The sequence below is a fragment of the Pholcus phalangioides genome, unplaced genomic scaffold, assembly GCF_987345545.1.
Source record: "Pholcus phalangioides strain wild (caught in Gottingen) unplaced genomic scaffold, Ppha-v1.0 ptg000003l_1, whole genome shotgun sequence".
NCBI lineage: Eukaryota > Metazoa > Arthropoda > Arachnida > Araneae > Pholcidae > Pholcus > Pholcus phalangioides.
This window is the reverse complement of record NW_028301596.1, coordinates 16,771,604-16,793,935: the sequence shown is the minus strand read 5'-3', so window position 1 is coordinate 16,793,935 and position 22,332 is coordinate 16,771,604. Positions and strand designations below refer to the sequence as shown.

The window sequence follows — 22,332 nt, the reverse complement described above, 5'->3', positions numbered from 1 at the left end:
GAATATCGTTCAAAAACGGCCATTTGAGAAAGAGTCATATAAAAATCGGTGATCTTCAACATTTTTTTACAATTGCGGATCGGTGAGCAGTTCACGATTGAGCAGTTTCACGGACCCCGGCGGAAATCGGAGAAATGATTTGCAGACCATTAAAACATAAACATGAGAAATGATTTGCGGACCATAGGAAATAAATGTGAGCACTGATTTTTTTCAAACAGGCAGTAAATAAATAAGTAAGGTAAAATAATTTGAAGAACGGCAAAAGAGGTGAATAAATATGATAAATAATTTACGAACTGGCAAAAAAATACTGCAAATAGGAGAAATTATTTCCGGACCATCTGAGAAAAAAATAAATAAATAAACGAATAAGAGAAACAATTTTACGACCAATAAAATTAATAAATGGGAGAAATAATTTGCAGATAAAAAAAAACCCATAATAATAAACATTGAGAGAAAGAAATAATTTATGGACCATCAAAAAATAAACGAATAGGAGAAACAATTGGAGAACCAACCAAAAATTAAAAAATAGGAGAAATAGGTTACGGGCAGTGGCGGATCAAAGTCGGTCGGGGCCCCGGGAGCAAAAGAAAATATTGGGCCCCCTTAAATTCCAAAATAATGCGAAGTTTGGGTTTTTCGTGGCCCTTTAGAAATCGGGAGCCCCGGGCGCGCCCGCCGTTCAATCCGCCTCTGCTTACGGAAAAAATTTATAAATGTGAGGAATAATTTAAGGAAGAAAAACAATAAGAAAGAAATTACAGAATGAATAGGAGAAATGACTCTTGGCGAATGAATGGGCGAAATACTTTTCAGACAGGGAAAAAAAATGAGTAGGATAAAAATTGATTTATAGACTGGCTAAAAAATAAAAGAACGTGAGAAATAATTTGAGAAACAAAAAATAAATAGGAGAAATAATTTGCAGACCGGCAAAAAATAAAGTAGGACAAATAATTTAAAGGAAGGCAAAAATAAAAATAAGGAATAATTTAAGGAGTTAAGGATAGTTTAAGCCGAAATAATTTAAGGAGTGGATAAAAATAAATAAATGGGAGGAATAATGTTTTGCAGACCGGCAGAAAATAAATGAGTTGGAGAAATAATCTTAGGAACGGAAAGTAAGAAAAATAATTTGTGCACCGGCAACAATTATATACCATAAATAAGAGTAATGAATAAGTACCATAACTGAAAGAAATAATTTACAAATTGGAAAATGAATGAGAATTCGCAGACATTCTGACGGTCAAAACCTCTTAAAAACCAATATAAAAAAGAAGACGAAATAATATTTAATTAAATCTAAAATTACATAATGGCTATACGAATTGGTCGAAGTTTTACGCGCGGTCTGTGGATTAGTGGTTGAGAAATATTGGTATAAATGGCAGGAAACCAACGTAGAAGATGATTCTTACCTAGGATGGCCATTACAATTTCATCCTTTATGATCTCTATAGTACCCCTAGATATAAAATACAGGGAGGTTAGAACATCTCCACGATGTACCAGCGTGTCACCAGGGGGAGCATGTGTCGTCTTGAACTTCATCGACAGAGCGCGCAGGCATCCGGGGCTGGCACCTTGGAAAGCATGGCATGTATTGAGCAGGTTACGATTCAAGTGGAGACAGATATCAGCTTGCAGGCACTCGGGGAATCCTTTTAGCACCTTTTCAGACAAACAAACAAACGGTATTCTTAAGTATTGAGCGATATCAAAAGAGACAGCAGAATATAATTACGTACCGTGTGCATTCACTACTTACCATGTTCATGTCGATTCCGTTGGTGTACGTCCAAGCGTGCTGGAAATATTCTTCCAATCGCTGACGTAAGGGATTTGGAATTTGATGGAACCTAATAAACTCTTTAACCCTAAGCAACTGAGTGTGGTACCTGGCGGTACCAGAGTACAACCTTTGAATGATGGCTGAAACGTTACCGAATATACTGGCATACATCAGAGCTGTGTAGGGAGACAAGATACAAAAATAATTTAGTTTCGATATCGGTGAAAAGAAATAGTACTTGTCATAAAGAAAATTGATAAAAGATAATGCAGTATCTGAGAACTTGTGTGCTTTTTCTGCGTAAAGCCTGATTAGGCTGAAAAATAGGCGAAATTCGGTTCCTAAACGGGTACAAAACGAGAGGGGGGGGGGGGAAGAAACGGTTCTGATTCTCGACAAAAGAAGCTGCCAAACGTCAAGAAAACAGCCAAACAGGGCAAAAATTGCTCTAAAAATTCCGGAAAATAAAATGCTACTGCAAATCGCAGTGAGATTGAAATGTATTTCACGGGAAAAAAGTGACAAATACACGGTTGAATATTTTTACCATTTATAATTATAATTTATCTAAGAAATAATCTTCATCCTTGATTTCAATAAATATTAGAAATTGAAATGAGAAAATTTGAAAAAAACACGAGTTTTTTTCTACGCTTAATTCGGATCCGAGCAAATACGGATCATCTAATTATTTCTCGCCGCTGTCGAATTCACAAAAATAGCCAAATATGGCCAAAATTGCTCGAAACTTCCAGAAAATAAAGGGGTTCGCAGTGAATTGAAATGTATTTCACGGGAAAAAAACGGGATAAAAATACGTGAGAATACGAATTTCCTTTAATTGTAATTTATAAATTACTCAAATAATCGTTATATTTCATTTCAGTGAAAGAAAGAAATTCTGGTAAGAAAAATTTGAATACAGACAATTTTTACACAGGTTAGGACTACGGAAAATTTGGATCATAAATACGAGAAAATATGTGCCATTCCTGATTATCACCGAAAAGGGTGCCAAACTTGAATCTCCTCCCCCCCCCCCCCCCAAAAAAAAACAAAAAAAACAAAAACAGCCAAATATGCGGCTAAAATTGTTTCAAAGTAACTACGTGAAATTTGGAACCTGAATACGAGAAAAAATATACACGAAGTCACAAGTCATCGCTAATTCCTAGCAAAAAAGGCCGCCAAACTTATGAACAAATCAGCCAAATATAGCTAAAATTCCTCAAACAAAGATAGCTGCAAATCACTGTGAATTGAAATGCATTTCACGGGAGAAAGATATCTTACGGTAAATGTGATAAATCGGTTATTATACATTGTAACCGATTATTATGAATACTTACCAGTCACCTTAGTAAGTTTGATAAATTTATCACTTTGACCGGTGAATATGCATAACACCCAAGCGTGGTTGGTGAATTTGATAAATACTAAAAAAATTATCAATTTTACCGGAAATTATGCATAATAACTAAGTGTCTTTGGTACATTTAATAAATAGTTGAAATTTATTACCTTTATCTGTGATTATTCATGATATCCAAGTGTAGTTAGTGAATTGGATAAATAATATTAAAAAATATTCCAAATGAGTCAATCTAGTAGGTGTGATTAATATAGCCGGACTCCGTTATAACGATAACAAATTTTAAGATCGTACCCCGATATAATGATAAAATACATGTATTAATTAACTGACACGTATAATATAGCATATGCAGTAGTCCGATTCATCCCATTTACCAACGACGCGACGCTTGGGTATTATTCTCAATCACCAGTGAAAATTATTTATTTAGGGAAATTTATCAAATTTACTAACGACGCTTGGGTACTATACGTAAAAGGGATAAATTTTGGAAATGTAAAATTAAACTTACCAAAATGCTCGACAATTACGCATAATAACCGGTTTATTATGTGTAATAACCGAATTTATCACATTCACCGCGCAACTACCGTTCATTATACAATGAAAATTTTCTTTATTAATAGTGGTTATTATAATTAAAATTATGAAAATAATCTTCATTCTTGATTTCAGTAAATAATAAAAATTCTAGTAGGCTTCATTGTGGAAAAAAACAGGGCAGCTGATGGATATTGGTGCAGTCAAAAATAAGTGAAAATACAGCAAATGTCCCGTAAAAAACGGGTAAAACAGTTAAGTCTGACGAAAGACGGCATCAAATGCTTTAGAAAAATTCACATATGGAGCCCAATGTCGTCCCAGGAACCTCTCAGGAATTCACCGGGTTCTAATGCTACAGTTTTTGAATGTTTTATTTTCTCAGAATACTAAGCGGAACCAATTCCATACATATGGTATGTATTACATTAATGGCAAATGTTCTTACGAAGATGAAATGCAAATATCCCGGAAGTCTTCCGAAACACACGACATTAAAAATTTATGATCACCATCGATTTTCATAGCAGAATATCTCATATGAATGGCAATATAATCCTAGACGCTACAGAATATATACAAACAAAGTAGGCATAAAATAAATTGGCTTTTTTAAAATATTATTTTTGCTTTGCAGGGAATTTTGCAGCTTCATCTATTTGTTGAATCGACACTAAAAATTTGTAGACATTGCATTAAGAAATTGCTCTAAAAAAAATCAGCAATATTAAAAACACACGATAGAGGGGGAAGGGGCTACAATTACTTCAATCCATAGCAATACAGATGTGCGGAAAGCCCACGACACAGAAATTAAAAAAAGCGAGGTTTGTATTCGAATACTTATCATGACGTAGAGTTTATGTTAATCTCTGATAAATGAAAAACTGTTCAAAATGTCACTCATAGATGGCGATGTAGCATTAAAAACTCGAAATACATGAAGTGCGGCGCAAACAGCGTATAATTAATGTTTATTTCGATTTGCGTTTCATAAAACTACCAAAATTACTCAATTTAAATCTGAGGACCCTTCGTAGCTATGGCTGAGGTACCTGTATAGGGGGGAGTGGACTTATTACCCCCTCCCCCCCACTTTGAACATAAAACTGGTTTTTGCTGGACCTAGCGTTTTTTAAAAATTAATGTTTAAAATGTGTCATGGACTTTTCGCTCATCCTGTACAAGGATAAAAATCCTATTCATTTCATATTATAGTATTAAATATTTCAGCGACTAATGGAATGTTGCCGACTACAATCTCCGTTGTGAATTTGTGGAATTTGGATGCGCTATCAAGCGTATCCTCAGCCGTTGGTGGTGAGTGATCAAGTGCTGTTGCGTGCTTGTGGTGCCGATAGTCTTTTAGTTCAGCTGATGCTCCAATTATTCCATGAAACTCCACATTCCTGGGGGGGGGGCAGAAAATTATCCAAAAATACCATGGATTTATATTTGAAGAATGTGGAGACACGCGAATAATGATTTTGCTTTTTCAAGGCTTGAAATTCAGTGTCTTCTCATCGAAGGCTTGTCTAATGAAGGTTTGACAGTTTTGGCAGCAATCGACAATGTCCTGTACTTTTTTTGATGAAATAAGGTGATTATATTAATTTCTCGATTATATTGGTGAAATGCTGACTTCAAATTCTCATATTGGGACTTTTCCCCCCAATATGAGGATTGAGGTGCCTTGAGAGGTAGAGCTCCTGAAATCCCCAGGCTGGCTCATCCACCACATTTGTATGAAATAAGTATTATCGCTACAGCAAATAGTTGATCCATATGCGGCTTTTAATTAACGATTAGACGCCACTTTGAGTATAAAACTGATTTTGCCACTCAAAGATGGAGGATGATGAGTCAGTTCGGTATTCCACGAGCTTCATGGATAGGCGGATTTTCGTTCAAAGTGATATCTTGCCCGGGGGCCTCAAGAGAATGCGTAAGTGTGGAAGGTCTGCCTGCTCTCTGCGGAGACACTTTTTCCATACGGGAGACCGGCTCACCTTGAGGGTGCGGAATTTCCGAATTTTTTTTATAGAATCGTTATTTCCTATCCGGCTTTTTTAAACAATTATCACTTTTTTTTAAAGTTTTAAAACAAAAACGGGAATTTCTTCTCAAAGATGGGGGACAATGAGTCCGCCGGACTTTCTAGGTACCTTGCGATTTGCTATAGCGATAATACTGACGTCACACTTTTCTCAAAGGTGGTGGATAAAGTCAGCCTACGGTTTCAAGAAACCCGAATGAGGATGAGCACCAACATGAAGGTGGAATCGAGACTTTTGTTGAAGCTGAAGACAAGCAAGTTCTGGAGCATGTTATCCAACTACAGTCCAGAATACTAATCATATAAAAATGTTATTATTTTTCAAAAAAAAAGGTACCCACCGAAAATAAATGTGGATGTGAACTGGTATAAAATCCCCGCCCCCCGTCAGCGGGTTTTCTAACTATTTTACATCACTGCAGAATCTTTGAGCTTATTTCCGGCTGTATATGAATTTTGGGATTGATCTGTTTGTCAAAGCTGTAGAATGTTTTGAATAGGCCATTATTCGGCGCCAAATTTGTACATGTCTGACAAATGCAGATTCAATTTACTAACTTTCGAAAAGTTTTACTAGGTGAAATCTGTTGAACCCGAAACAATTTTCGTTTCGGGTTCCAAAACCTCTGAAAAGTTTCTGAACACACTAATTGCCGGCGGCATATTGAATTGGCTCGAAATTGAATTCACCTGGCTATTCAGAAAACCATGGCGTGAATTCCGTTTGCTCGACGGAGCTAATGATCGAAAAATTAGGAAGCCAACGTGGTTAATTATTATAAGTCATGATATCCCGAAGCGCATTTCACGGCGAGTAATTTGCATTTTCCTATTATTGGATACCAAAAGGGAAAAAGAATAGAAATTTTTGGTTATTTTTTTGCAATCGATGAAACAATTTTCTCTCACATGACTCTAGAAAACGATTATTAGATCGTTAATGATTCATTTAAAAAGAAATTCATACTCACATCCGACAAGCATCACCAAGATGGAAAATATCTTTTCCATGTTCGTATTTGGCGACACGTTGCCGAATCCGACGCTGGTCAGGCTGGAGAAAGTGAAATATAAGGCCGTGACATACTTGGACTTGATTGAAGGTCCGCCTTGGCTGTTGTTGTAGTACTGGTGCGTCATGTTAGCCAAGGCATCCAGCCAACCGATTTTCGGTTCGATCATGGACCTCTCGGCGTTGGCGATAGCATACCAGATGCACGCTAACCAATGCGCTATCAGGGCGAAAGCTGCAACTAAAAGGAGTAGAACGGCGGCTCCGTACTCAGAGTACCTGTCGATTTTTCGAGCTACCCTCACCAATCGAAGGAGACGAGCCGTCTTCAGAAGACCAATCAGAGTCGTCGTCTGGAAGGAACACACAACAAATTGAATGCGGTTGAAGGATTAACAAGAAAACAATATCGGACATCTCTCAGAACTAAATTATCGATAACTGGTTTCAGTACAACATTAGGTTTTAACATAGACATATCGTAATATACGTCAGTGATTCTCAACCTAGAGCCAATAGCTAGCCTCTTTAAGGTCCTGGGAGAGGGGGCGGCGGCTTGGGGATCGAAGTGGGGAAACATGGCACGTGGCACGGAGGGGGGGGGGGCACGGACAATTGTGAAAAAACTTAGATGTGAAGAAATGAAGCTTTAGAGAGAAATATGGCGAAAAAATTATAACTATACAGGGTGTCACGTAAGCGCTAATGCGGCTTTTATCTCATCAACCACCTGTCGTAGCAGTACGATTCAGATTTAAGAAAAGTTCAAAAGATGTTCAAAAATTACTCTGTATGTTTCGTGAGTGGAAATACAGTGTGTCACGAAATAAAAATTTTACATTTTTATACGGTCCCATTGTCCTCTGACAAACAATTAGAAAGTTGTTTCCCTGTCTCTTCTGATGCCAACAAAAAAATCCCATGTTTTAAACTGCAATATTCACCGAGAAATCTTAATTCAAAATTCGGAGAAAAGTTGGGAAACAACGACATGAACGCTTTTTTCCCTCAATTATGCTGGTATTTCCCACCTTTTCTCAGATTTTTGAATGCGAATATTGCAGTTAAAAACATGGGATCTCTATGGTTGGACCCATAAAAGACAGGGCAACAACTTTCTATTTGAGAGTTAGAGAAAAGGAGGAAACCTATAGAAAATCATATTTTTTATTTTGTGATACACTGTGTTCCTACTCTCAAAACTGGTTCAGAGTAATTTTTGAACACATTTTAAGCATTTTTAAAATTTAAACCATACCTCTACGACAAACGACAAACGGTTGATGATGTAAAGGCCACATTATCACTTACAAGACACTCTCTATACTGCTTATAAAACCAGGGCCGTCTTGGCCCATGCGTCATGGCTCGGGATTGGCGGGGGTTCTCCTTCATATATCCATAAGAGGCCAATATGATGAGATCTGGTTCTATAGAGTTTGAGAATAAGTTTGTTAACATGCTAACTGTTGTTGCTTCCAGCTTAGTTCAGGGTCCGAGAACATCATTGCCCGGGTGCCCATGGTATGACACTCAGAGTGGTGTTACGAAATACATGGGGGTGGGTGCTTGAGCACTGACTGTGCCGTCAGCTCTGACACCATGGGATCCCTGTGTCGGGTGCAAGGCCCCGAATCAAGCCGAATCAAACTATCACCAATTCTGAAAAAATTACGTATGCCATAGATTCTGGATTTTTTCCAGAACCATTTTCAGTCTGGAAAAATTTCTCTCATTAGTTTTCGATTGTTTTATTCATCGAGATTTCAGATTATTTTACTCCTCCCTCTGATTCTAGTAAATTTTTCCATCAATACTGAATTTTCAATAACTCCCGAATTATCATTTTCAATCAGTCAAAATTATCATTAGTTCCAGAGATTATTTCTCGAATTAATTCCCAATTTTCTTGTCTTTTAGCGGTAATTTTCCTTTGAATATTCGCTCGCACATAGAGGATGACATAGGTTTTTAAAGCACTGAAAATTTAATAAAATCCCCATCTTTTATACGAGAGTAAATACGGTAGAAAGAGTACATAACGTGACAATACCGATGGCGTGAATTCGGTCAATTCCTATAAAACAGAATCCTTTCGAGGCTGAGAAGAAACTTCTTAGGTTCCAAAACATCAGCAGGAAAAATAAATTCTATTTTGTCAGGTTTTCACATGATGAAGCAATTGAGTACAAAAGGAAACCGTCAAGAAATACGATTTCGACGAACTCTTACATCGTTCCCAACGTTGCGAAACGAGAAATGAAGTTGAGGGAATACACGGAGAATACTTTCTCCTATAGCTGAAAGGCCTAGAAAAAAATACAATTTCTTAGAAATATTCTTGGGGGCATCTTTCGACCAGCTTTAGTTTGAGGACTCCATTTTCTTGTTTATAAATAAATATCAATTCAATACAGCAGTTGTTCTCAAGTTTTTGGCACTGGTGGCTACTTTTCCCCCGCCCCTCCCTTGGCTAAGCGATTATGTTCCAGACTCTGCCACGAAGCCGGGCTGGAAGAGATCACGGCAACGGGATGAGTCCAGTGACAAAGTTCTGGCGATTCGTTCATTCATGGCTAAGCGATTAATTTCCTGCGGCTCCTACACCCTAGTGACCATTTACCTTCGTTGCTTCTGTAGCGTATTAGTCTAGCGTAATGGAACGGATTGCGAGGGGGACGGGGCGGTACGATTACCAGCAGAGGGAGTTGAGTTTTATTTACTGAACATATCTTCGCATAAGCAAGTTGTCTAAGCCCTGGTATGAACAGTGAAGTATGACATAATCTTCAAATGCTGAATTAAGTCCCGCGGTGACCTTCGATAATTTACCGGAGGTGTCTTTTCTCTAGCATAAGCCTCCTACGCATTCCTAGGGGGGTATGAAATCCCTCTACGTATTTCTACATGGTCTTAAACCTCTTACACATTCCTGGGGGGGATTCCCCCCCCCCCCCGCACAGATTTGTGCGTAGTTACTGTTTTCCTAGTGATTATTTATTCACTACTCACCACTTGCTCTGGTGATGGTTCACTTGAGTTTTCCTACAGTGGTGCAAGCCTACGAATCCCCGGTGTACGTAATCTTCCTACACATTTTCAGATGTAAGTATCCTTCGCATTTTTAGATGTAAGATTCGTATTCATTTTCAGATGTAAGCATCCTACGCATTTTCAGATGTGAGTGATCTTCCTACGCATTTTCGGATGTGAGTGATTTTCCTTCGTGCATTTCCAAATATGAGTGATTTTCCGACGCATTTTCAGTTGTGCGTTGGTATTCTACGCATTTTCAGGGTAGAGGTTTAAAAGGTTAAGAGAGTAGTGTCTCTTGCCCAAATGATGGGTACATGAATATTTACATGAGACTCCCTTACTCTAAGGTAAGCTTCCTTTGCATCTCTAGCCGTACACAAGCCTACTACTGATTTTCTCACGATTCCCTTGCCCTAATGAATATATTCTTGTGGCTTTTTTCTCTGTGCTCTAGTAATCAAAAATCCAAGGTTCCCTAGCTCTAAAGATAATTTTCCCGAGGCTCTCTAACGGCACTAGTGTGTGGCACAGAACAACTTTTACTATTAAATAGCATATGCAGTGCACTTCGTAAATATTCCTCTCAGGAACTTCTGACGAATTTGCGTATGTCGGTATATAGCGTACATGTGTTCTGGACCAAACCTAAAGTTTGCTTCCGAGGAATGTGTGTCATGCGTTTAAGAAGTGTTCTATCATCCATGGCCCAATCACTCCAAATAATCTAAATAACCAGCTTATATCCCCTCTATGGGGACAGAGCAGCACCTCCTAAAGATAGAGGAGGCATCTATCTCTAGGAGGTGCTGGACAGAGCGGAGCGGGGGTCAATGGTCGGTTTGTTGTTGTTGTTGTCTTTATTAGCGGCACAGAACGTAAGAATATACTAGTCTATTAGGAGGGTTCCGAATTTTAATCTAACGACATGATTTTACATGATAAAAAGGTCGAGATTGATAGTGTGTTCATGTCTCTAATTGAAGACATAATTTTCTCATAGGTTTTTTGTTGGAGTTGATTTTTATTACAGGGAAGAGCTGCAAAGGTAGTTTTCGTTGACGCTATATGCGCAGAGATTTTCATTTCATGGATGGCATGCATAGACGCCCTGTAACAACTGGGTTACGGAAATTTCGCCTCCGACATTTGGCTCCCGAAGTTTCATTTCCGACATTTCGCCACCGGAAATTTCCGCCTGCTCTGAGTGACGAAGTGAGTTTATGAGTGATCAATCAAGTAACCGAGCGACCATATGAGTGACCAAGTGCTTGGATGAGTGACCGTATGAATGAATAGCCGCATGAGTGAGCAAGTGAATGACCATATTGAGTGATGAAGTGAATGTATGAGTCAACGTATGAGAAGTGACAGTATTAGGGATCAAGTTAGTGACGAAATGCATGACTATATAATTGACCAAGAAGTGACCTTATGAGTGACCAGACGTCAGGGGATGCATGACCATATAATTGACAAATTGAAGGGTGAGTGACCCTGTAAGTGATCAATTGAAGGGTGAGTGACCGTGTAAGTGATCAATTGAAGGGTGAGTGACCGTGTAAGTGATCAATTGAAGGGTGAGTGACCGTGTAAGTGATCAATTGAAGGGTGAGTGACCGTATGGGACCGTACGTGAGACCAAGTGAGAGTGGTCACTAATACGTTCACTCCCTTGGTCACTCATACGTTCACTTCCTTGGTCACTCATACGTTCACTTCCTTGGTCACTCATACGTTCACTTCCTTGGTCACTCATACACACTGATACAGCCACTAACTTGATCACTAATACGGTCACTCATCCAATCACTTGATCACTCACACAGTCAGTCACTCATATGGTCGGCACATGAAATTATCGGGACGAAATTTAAATTAATGTCGAAAGCGACATTTCCGGATCTTGTAAAGATTTAAGCAAACTACTGACATAGAATATCGATCGTATCGACTTGGCCAGCACGTTCACTAAAATTTCAACTTCACCGAGCAACGGATGTGAGAGGCGCGAATTGGTGATCGACATTTCCTCTCAGAAACGGAGTCACATCGCTTCACGTTAACCATGTCACAGCTTTGCGAAAGCCTGTAATGTAGCTCCGGGTGGATAGATTGGAATACGGACACCGTCATATATTAAATGAGATTCTTAAGAAGTCTAGTAGATCCTTTCCACAGCAATCAGACATTCATCCTAGTTTCCATAGATTGCTTCTCCCACTTCTGATGTAAATTCCAAGACGTTCCTATGGCTGTTATTATGTTAAAAATTGCTTTTATGATGCAAAGGCACCATTTGCATTTCAAGACATTCGCTTCCATATATTACCAAGGTACGTGGTGAAGGTCTCAAGGTAAGGCGAAAAATAATCTGCAGTGGCGTTGAAAACCAGTAAATTAATATAAAATGCGAAAAAATTTCCATAGCATGATGTACACAGAAGAAAGAAGCTTCCTATACGACATTTGCGGCACAGAACTTTGCTCTTGGTAGAGGCATCGAGCTCGCGGTAAATAAAAATATATTGATTAATTACATATTGTTTATTATCATTATTATTTACTATAATGAAACAAGGTGGCTCAACTTTGGAAATGTTAACGAGCATCTGAATAATATGGAGCCTAACCATTATTTTCGAACCAGTTGTGTGTTTAGAGTGTTTCTAAAGTACGCAAACCATCCATCACCATCCCACGCATTTCAAGGAGTACTTAACCCATCTTCATCATTAGGCTTTCTGAAGCCTTTACCGGTGATATCGTTAGATAAGTGACATGGTACAGTTATATGCGCTACTTGTATCATTCAGACGTGTAATAATTATGTCGTAGTTACGCCGAGGAAGAGATGGAAGATACTGTTGTTATTACAGTGCTTATGGAAAACACTTTCATCCCGATTAGTTTGATTTTATTAAGCGGCTAACTAACCATGCGATGGCCGTTCCTTACTTCTTTACTCGTCAATACCATTTTATTTTGCTTGTATGTATTACAAACCTCTCCGAAATGATTTTCAGATTGTGGAATGGGATACACGTATGTAGGTACTATTTTATTTTGCTTGCTGTTTTATTAAGCAAGCTGATTTTTATAACCGGTGGATCAAAACTAGTTTCAAAAATATACACGGTGGGAGAGAAGTCCTGGACACCTTTTAAAAATTAATGGAAAATCAACCAACAACTCGGATAGTAGAATTCGAAGTGAGAAGACGTACGTTTGGAAGGCTGCTCTAGTTTTAGCAGGACTTCTAGTTTCTGTAAATAAAGATGTTTCATCGTTCTCAGATCCTCCTTCCTGTAAATTTTTGACCATCTTCAAGTCCCTGGCGAAGAACCCGGGAGAGAATCGTATGACGAGACGAATCTGGTGGCAGAGGTTCGACGAGACCCGGCGGTAACGCGACAGTATCAATCTTGATTTGGCGATATTTTCACGACTTATCTATCTGACAACTGGGACTTGATTGATAACTGCGATTTGATAAAAATTCAAGATTTTTAATTTTCAATATCTCAAAGAAATTTTGCATTCAAAATTTGAATTTTTCTTAATAATATAGTCTAAATTTTTTTAGTAATTATAATTTTTCGGATTTGGGATCATTAAACAATTCAATCTCCCCCCCCCCCAATTTATTTTCTTATGGAAGTTCCACAATCGCAACTCATTTTCATTTTTTCTGCTTCTTTTTTTTTTAATATTCCTTCCTCATTAATTTTAGAATCAATCATAGAATTTTCATTTCTATCGGACGCCGCTCCAGAAATTTACATTTTACATTGAACTGTTATACATCATGTCTTAAATTTCTTATACGTTTTTCTATAACTACACTGCATACTTGGCGGCTCACAATGGCGGCGAAAAAATTGTAATACAATGTCTTTTTGGTTTCCTGGAAGGACTTAGTGTCCCTTGGGGGCCACATAGTGTATATTCGTTATATGTGTACGTCTTTTTTTTTCTTTTGTATTCCTTTTTGTGAGTTATTGTCCAGTATTTGTGTAATGTGTATGTGTGTGTATTTGTTTACAATAAAAAGAAACATCCCGTATAATAACATCACAGTGATTTTACGCGCTTTAAATTAAAACGACCGTCGAGTATAAATGGTGAAGTAAACTACAAGCCACATATTCAACATAATTGTTGGAATAAAACCTTGTTTCGAGTTCTAAGAAAGCACTCTTTTGCTATGTACATTAAGCGGCGGAAAGAAAAGTACCTGACAGGTAAAGGAAGCGTTTCTTGGGAAAATAAAGCTGGGAAATATATTATGCATGAATTAGGATTATATTTCATTTTAGAAACTAGAATATTCTTAGAATTTCTCGCGTTGTTTCCAAAAAGGTTTATCTCATTTTCACAATTTTTGCCTCTCGAATTATATTAATTGCAATTATTTCTCTTCTAGGTAATAAGTACTGGCATAAAATCGGTATCCTTTTCTCCTGTCTTTTGAGTATAACTGAGATGAGAATACCAACGAATAAGAATCGGTATATTCTACTTTGGTTGTCGTATTCATTAATCTCCCTTATGTTTATGTACCTGCAAATTCTGAAAAATTCTCATTCTAATGTGGGTAATTCTTTCCTGATATGTTCGTTATTAAGAAAAATCCCATGTGCAAGTTCTTTTCGAAAAATTAGAGCACCACAGAAATTTACGAGAGCAGTTCATGAAGTGCTCAAGCTGGAAAGCCCGAATTAAAGGTATGATTGCAATTTGCATTTTCATCTTCTAAAAGGTTCTTCTTGAGCATATATCGGCGCTAAAAAACTTGCATAAAGTAGATTGGATGCATCTTGAAATGCCGAATTTCTTTTTCCTCTTTGTTTCATAAAATTGAACATCTGACTTAAAACGGATTATCACATGAATATTTTAATGCAAATTTACATCAATACGATCAAAATCGCGTTTTATGTTTTCCCTGGTTATGTAAAAGAATTCAGTCTTTTCGCATTATGGGTAGAAAAACGGTACATTTCTGCAAATCAAAAATTACACGTGTCTTTGCGTAGACAGTATGAGAAAACGCGCGCTGATATTGTACGAATACATTGTGCTGTGGCCATATTTGGCCTTGACCACGAATTTTGTGCATCAATATTTTGACCATATCTAAAAAGCTGTATCGACGTTGCAGTAATGAATTTTTCAGATTTTCACGTAGGAAAAATCGTGATATCGAATGAAATTTCCTTCATTACAAGTCTTAAACTCCTGGAATCAAAAGGTACAGGACCTAATGCACACCTAAATCCATAGAAGTCTTCTGATTCATTAGTCTCTATTTGTTGTAGCAGCTGAAGACTGTTTGAAGATGAAAAATGCAGAATTTTTGGATCAAGAATTCGGCAATGTCATCGATACATCGGTGGTTTCGTGATATCTGATAACTGTATCCGATGCTAAAAAAAACCCTGATCAATTACAAACCAGCTGCTATCGGTTCTACAATAGCGACGATAGGATTCGTGGCTGAGGTCTAATCCAGACCTGCTCCCGCGATACATCAATTCAATGTCGATGCAAAAAACTCATTTTCAAGGCCGAATATTACCACAGTACAATGATTACAATGTATCCGTACAATATCAGCACGCGTTTTCTCATACTGTTGAAGCACACATGTAGTTTTGCGTTTGAAGAAATGTACAATTTTTCTACCCTCATTGCGAAGATTGAACTTTTCTAATTTTACATACATAATCAGGGGAAAACCTAAAACTCGAATTCAATCAAGTTGATGTAAGTTTGCATGAAAATATTGATGTCTTTAAAAAGTTATTGTTTAACAACTTGATCGAGAAAAGCAGTCTGACCTCTTGTAGAATCTTGCCCATAAATAAAATCATGATATTTTTTTCCCTCCAACTTCAAATTATTAAAAAAATTCGAAAAAAAAGTTCGAATTAAACAAGAAATTTTAACTTTAAATTAGATAGAAAACTCAAGAAGGAGTTCGTAAAGTTCGAACTACCCAAAATTCGAATCAACCAACTTCTACTGTATAAATTATAATATTTTTTGACTTCTCTCTCTCACCATAATACAAGAAACGAAACAGTTCCAAAGCGAAATGTATCATCCTCATTCATGGAAATTCCATTAAAGCAAATTCTAAGAAAAACATCCTTAAAAAAAAAAAACTCAATAAAATCAATTCTTTTTCTATATTTTTTTCCCAAGAAATTCGGTATAAGACTTCAAAATATAAAAGTGAGATTCTCTTTTTCTCTCCACGTTTCTCCATCAAAAGTAATAAGCTGTAGAAACATAAGTATAATAACAAGAAGAACTTTAATAACAAAAAAATGGACTCTATATATATATATATATATATATAACCTGTTAGTATAGTGTTTTGGTTGCGTGTGGGGATTCCAAGAAAGATTCTTGGAAAGAAAAAATTATAAAAAAAAAAGGATGGGACCTCTTCACTTTCATTTCTGAATGAATTCTTATACTGGGGGAAGATATAGCTCTGCGTGAGGAGGAAAGAATAACTCTTAATATATATATATATATATAAATTTTTTAAATGACTTTTCAATTTTTGATCGTTGAATTTATCTTTTCCTAACAATAATCATTTATTGGCGAAGTAAGAGTGATATTGCGCTTTAAGTCTTATTGCAGTAATAGAAAGTGAAGTTTTCGGTTTTTGTCATGTTCTAGAAAGATAAGAAGCTCTTGATGGCTACGATGGAGTAAAGATCGAAATGATTTTTTATTTTATTTTTTTATATTTTTGTACATCAGTTCTAGATTTAAATGGGTCAATGTGGAACTTTGTAATTTGGACCCGTTTATTTCTTGCTGTTTGATGTAGAAACATTACAGGATCTACAGTCAAACGCCGATTCTCAGAATCACGAATAATGTTATCGTTCGTGTATTGTTATCAGTTTCGCAAAGAACGCAACGGACTAATATCATAACGTGGGGAAAAAATTCGTTCGCGGTAATCGGGACTTCGGATGGTGTTATAATTTTTTTCCTCCGTCAAAAAGTTTTCTTTTGCGCATTCTGAAGCTAAGGTTTAAACAAACTAATTTTTTTCCTCTATAAGTTACCGTTATCAGGCTTCCAGACTATGTAGGAGACTAGAAGGGGTTCTCACCCAACTCCCTTGTTGGCAAACATTTCTGTACTTTATGTCGTAATCGGTGGGTAGGGTATTCGCTGTGATCGATGGACGCGTGGAACTGCTCTGGAAATAACCTTCCTATAGTAAAAACAAATGTATGACCAAAAAAAACAACAACACCCATTTCCTCCAGTTCAATTGCGTAATTTCTTCCATGTACTTTATGGGCCCATAATTAATTTTAAAATATCCTAAATTATAGGAATTTATGCAATTGAATATTAAAAGACAATACGTAGACATTAATTTTCATACTTGAGAAGATATAAACGGTTGAAATCAATGTTATTGCATAGATATCCAACTCAAAATTAGGTCCCGCTGATTACTTCATATTTAAATCTCCTGGGCTTCGTATATCTCTAAGCGAACTGAATATTTCCAAAATCGAGAATTCAATTCAATTTTTAAAATTATTGATGTGGCGAAAAATCCCACCTGAATATCGGCAATTTCAGCATTAATTTCTATGGGGAATCATCCTTTGCCTGTTCCTGAAAGTGATGCTGATGATGATTATGATGTTTGTTCAAAAAAGCCTCACTCATTACTGGAAGGATTGAAAAAGCAAGAAAACATTATAAAGGTATATACACGTCTGAAACGCATTGCTAGGAAACCACGGTAACCAAAGTGAACATTCCGAAAGTGATTGTTGAGACCCAGGAGCCATTGTAATATTTTCCTCAGCTATCTTCAAAGTGGAAAGAGTAAATAATCTTTTGCCTGATGTATTCACAAATGGGAAACAACGAAAGAAAGGCAAATAACAGAAAAATACGGAATTCCTAAATGCATTTCAACCGTTTTCAGAGGATAACTATAATATGACACCCTCACGCGGATCGGAAATCCCGATTGGAATGGATACCAAATCGTTAATCCCGGTAGTTGAAGAGAAAAAAAAACACCCGTCTGTATACAAGAAACGCTGTTTTCACAATGAAGGTAAGTGCCTGCATTCAAGTCTAATGCAACGTTCTGATTGGTTGCTTAGGAAATGAAGTTATTTGATTGGGTTATTCGAACTTTCTGACAATTCCCACTCGTAGTGAACCAAAGCCATGGTGCTGCGATCTGCGGTGTAGATTTATAGTCGTTTACTAGTGCATCCTTTTTGGCGCCCGAATGGGGTGGTGTTAAGATGCTTGTCTACGTGAAGGTTGCCGTTACGGACCCAGGTTCAAACCCAGGGGAGAGCATAGATATTTTCCCTAATGAGATTGAGGGGACCACTGACAGATGGTGCTTTCATTTCCAACCCAGCTCATTAATGGCAGTAAATTGCACTAAAGCGATATGGCCAGAGTTAGTGTTTGGTGAAGTAGTAGTGTATTTTTGAAGGCATGAATATATGTGCCTTCGTAGAAATTTAAATCAACTGATTTTGAACTTTTGGTCACTTTACTAGTAGTGAAAGGTTCGAGTTCTCACATTCCTGATTCTTAACACAATGAGCGTGTTCATTTAATCTTGTTTTTATGGGGGTCTCCTCGTCTGTTATATGCAACGCAAATGGCAATAACCCACATAGAATGTATAAGGCAGTTTCCCACGAACTAGAGTAACGTCCACGGAAGATTTAGACTTCTACAAAGGCACATATATTAGTCTCTTTAAAAATACACTAGTAAACGAAAATAAATCAACCGCACCGATCTCAGTGCCATAGCTTAGCTTAGGCACATTACGAGTAGGACTTTGTAGGAAAATTCAAATCGACAAATCAAATAACTCAATTTTGCAAGCAACCAATCAGAACGTTGCATAAGGATGGGTTCACATCTCACCGTGTCAGACACGGAAACCATTCTTCAACATAAAAATGCCTGTCTGCACAGCCACGATACGATAGATATGAATACGTTCATTGGTTTTATGTTAAAGAATGTTTGGCGTGTCTGACACGGCACGGTGATCGTCTGTATATGTGAATCCACCCTTAGACCTGCATGCAGGCACCCCGCTTCACTCTGACCACGACGTTTGACTTGTAAAGACGCATATTTTTTCCGCACAGCAACCGACAGTTAAGATTTGGTATCCAATCCAAGTGGGATCCCCGGCGTCCGTGATATGGGTAATATCATACTCATCTTCTGGAGACGGCTCCCATAGTGTTTCGAAATGCATTAGGAATTTCGTATTTTTCCGTTTGTTTAGTTTGCCTTGTCTGTTGTTTTCCATTTGTGATCATCTTCAAAACCGTTAAAATAAACATGAAGCTGAAATTAATAATTTCCAAGAACTATTGACTGAAGCTCGTCGGTGAATTTTTCATAAGGAATTCCCCTTTGATACGAGAAACCTCTTGAAGTCGGTATTTAAAAATAAATAAGCACGATGAGAGCATTTCAACACCGCATAACTAATAGGGAACCCAACAAATATGTGCTCTTTATAAACGGCAGATATTTTTCATTCTGTCAGACGGTGTTAAAGAAGATGGTCGGAATGACGAAAGAAAAAGGTAATTCGTTTTCCCTTTCCTGTCTAGACCACAGACAGAGGAGAGGCACTTGTCTAGATAAGTATGGACGCTTGGATCGAAGCCATTAAAGCAAAAGCGCGGACACGTGGAAACGTCTAGATTACTTACGATTTAGGCTGCACGAGTACTTTATGATCAGATATGAAATTTTTTTTTGGAATTTCCGCTTCATTTATATTGTAGCGAGTACATTGGAATAATCTCTCTTTAGTTCGCGCCAGCGCTGAAAGACGCAAAATATTTAAAATTATATGTATTTAATATTTTGCGTCTTTCAGAATGGGCGAAAAGTGACGCATTCTGAAAGGTCAACTGATTGTCAAAAAAAAGTGCAATTTGTCACTAAAAGCGTATCGTACCATAGATTTTTTTTGTTTTGATGGATGAAGAGATACATTTCATCGCAGTTGAAAATTTCAGTCACAGATGCCGCTGTATTAACCGTAAAGAGCGCAAACATCCCAAGATGGTCTCTCTGGGCGGCCAGCGGTCATGTCTGTCTGTATTAACCGTAAGCAACATAACTCACAAAATGTGATATAGATGACGTTGAACTAAGGTGTTTCAAGCTTTCCATTTGGGGAAAAAGAATTGTAAAAGAGGTGGTAAAAAAGTATATATATATATATACAGGGTGGGCAAAAAGTCCGTAGAAACTTTAAAAATGAATAAAGACCGGAAAAATAACCGAAATCAAGAAAAAAACAGTTTGCAGGTTTAAGCATCGCTAGGTCACGGGAATTTTTTTAAGACAGGAGCAAAAAAAAAAAAAAAAACTCAAAAGACAGCCTTTAGGTATAGGGTGACCATATAACCCAGGGGCAGCGTTTGAGCCGAGTGACCCGTGTGGTAACACAGGATGCCACTCTAAGAGGGGCACCAAATCCAAGTTAGAAGGACGAAAAAACGCTTTGCCACCAAAAAAACTTGGGCGGTTGGGGGAAAATAGATCCCGCACGGGGTAGCAATTACGTGTAATTATCTTAGGGGCCATTCAAGTAATTACGTCAGCAAATTTTTAGACATTTTTGACCCCCCCTTGTCTGCAAAAGTGAGCAAAACTCTGACCCTCTCACCTCCCTTGTCAGCAAAATTTCGTCATCAGCTCTGCCCCTCTGAATCCTAATGCAAATTGTTGGGATCAGAAACGTACACGGGGAGGGGAGCATAGGGGGGATTGAAATGCACACTTTTATTATACAAGATAAAATTATTATTTGACCGTAAAACAGGGGTGACAGCATCTGAGGCAGGGCCGTAACTAGTCACGTGCAACAGGTGCACCAACACAGGGCCCACTAGGAAGGGGGGGGGGTCCAGAACGGGAGTACTAAATGGGCCCAAAAATGAGCAGAAGGGGCCTAAATTCAAATTCTTGCACAGAGCACAGGAATGGCTAGTTATGGCCCTGATCTGAGGGGGTGTCCGTTAAGAGGGGTTTTACTGTATAATAAGTGGGGTTTACTGTATGCAATGTCATTCAAGTGCAAGGAAAGCCCCTCCTATTTTTAGGTCCCAATTTTTGGCAAAAAAGGGGAGATTCCTCTTATTCTAACGGTATTCTTAAATGAAATCAAGAAGAATTGAGATTATTTTTATGAGTTATATAGGGATAGTTCTGATTATGACTATCATAATTAGTCATAAAATTACTCATATCACAAGCTGAACTTTATTTTTTGTTAATAGAATTTTAACTCGTTCCTATTCACGGCACGCTTCATTTGTCGCGATTGGCATTTTTCCAATGCTAAATGGAAAAATGCTAAAATTTCTGAAAAATCACCAATGGTGGGAAATAGAGGGCTACTGCAAGTCGAATGGATAAAAATGCAATTCCCCAGAAGGGAAAAAAGCATGTAAAATGCATCTAATTAAAATGGCTGTAACGAATTATGAGTCATAATTATCATAATATAATTTATAAGGGCATTAAAATAGTTTTTAATTCTAAAAATTCGATTTCTTCTTGTTGAAAATGATGGGGGAAAAAAAGACATTTTATAAAAAAGTTGGGATCGCTATGAAATAAAATACAAGTCATAAGGTGACCATTGATCATTTTTGTCGCACCACGGTCAATTTATGTACGTGAGGGCTAATTAGACCAGGGCCTACAATTTCGTGACGATTCCGAACGGCAGACTTGTTTTTATACTCATCGACGTGCGCCCCTCGATGGGGGAGGTGTTACTTGGAGGTGGACTTCCTGAGGTGTAGCAATTTTTTCTCCGGTCATGTCGCCGTTTCTGTTGCACCCCTGTGTCAGAAAACATTTCTGACAAGGACGAACCGGGTACCGAACTCGTGACACCTTTAAACATCCTTTGGTACTTAAGGTGAGTATCTTATCGACCTGGGCTACCGTGCCCCATAGGTGACCCTTTGTGCACAACTTTCTGGCTCTTAAGCGGTAGAAATATCGCATATCTGGCCCGTGTACTGAAAAGGTTGTGCGCCCTTGCCACACGCCAAATTACGTCTCGCTATTTGTTTCCTCCCTAAAATAACAAGTTTCTGCGATAAGGAATGTCGATGTTTCTTTCGGCTAGGGTTACCAGAAATCTTCTTTTAAGAGGACTTGCTCTTCTTTTTTGATGTCATTTCAACTGTCTACCTATGTTTTATAAAATTTGCCTTTTTGCACTTTTTTTATTTTTCAAGAGTCATTTTTAATTTTTTTTCACCCTGAAAAACATACAGTACATCCCTTTGTTTTTCCCTCCACTCATTTTTTCACTCTTTGGCCGATCGTCATCGAAACTCTCAGAATACAAGAATCCAATAAGTTTCCTCCTAGCAGGGCAGATGCTATTTTAATGGTCCAGCTTGCTCAGGGCTACTATGAAA

General features: G+C 37.7%; 1 protein-coding gene across 3 annotated transcripts in view; it reads right to left on the bottom strand.

The window, feature by feature from the left end:
* LOC149088174 (voltage-gated inwardly rectifying potassium channel KCNH2-like) overlaps positions 1-22,332 on the bottom strand; it is a 424,575-nt gene that overhangs the window by 31,410 nt on the left and 370,833 nt on the right. For all 3 annotated transcript variants that reach the window (XM_089245265.1, XM_089245276.1, XM_089245284.1), the window contains 3 exons: positions 6,747-7,140; positions 1,781-1,980; positions 1,431-1,683 (listed from right to left, as the gene is read on the bottom strand). In XM_089245265.1, coding sequence (XP_089101391.1) covers positions 1,431-1,683; positions 1,781-1,980; positions 6,747-7,140 — 847 coding nt within the window. The remainder of the gene's footprint in view (positions 1-1,430; positions 1,684-1,780; positions 1,981-6,746; positions 7,141-22,332) is intronic.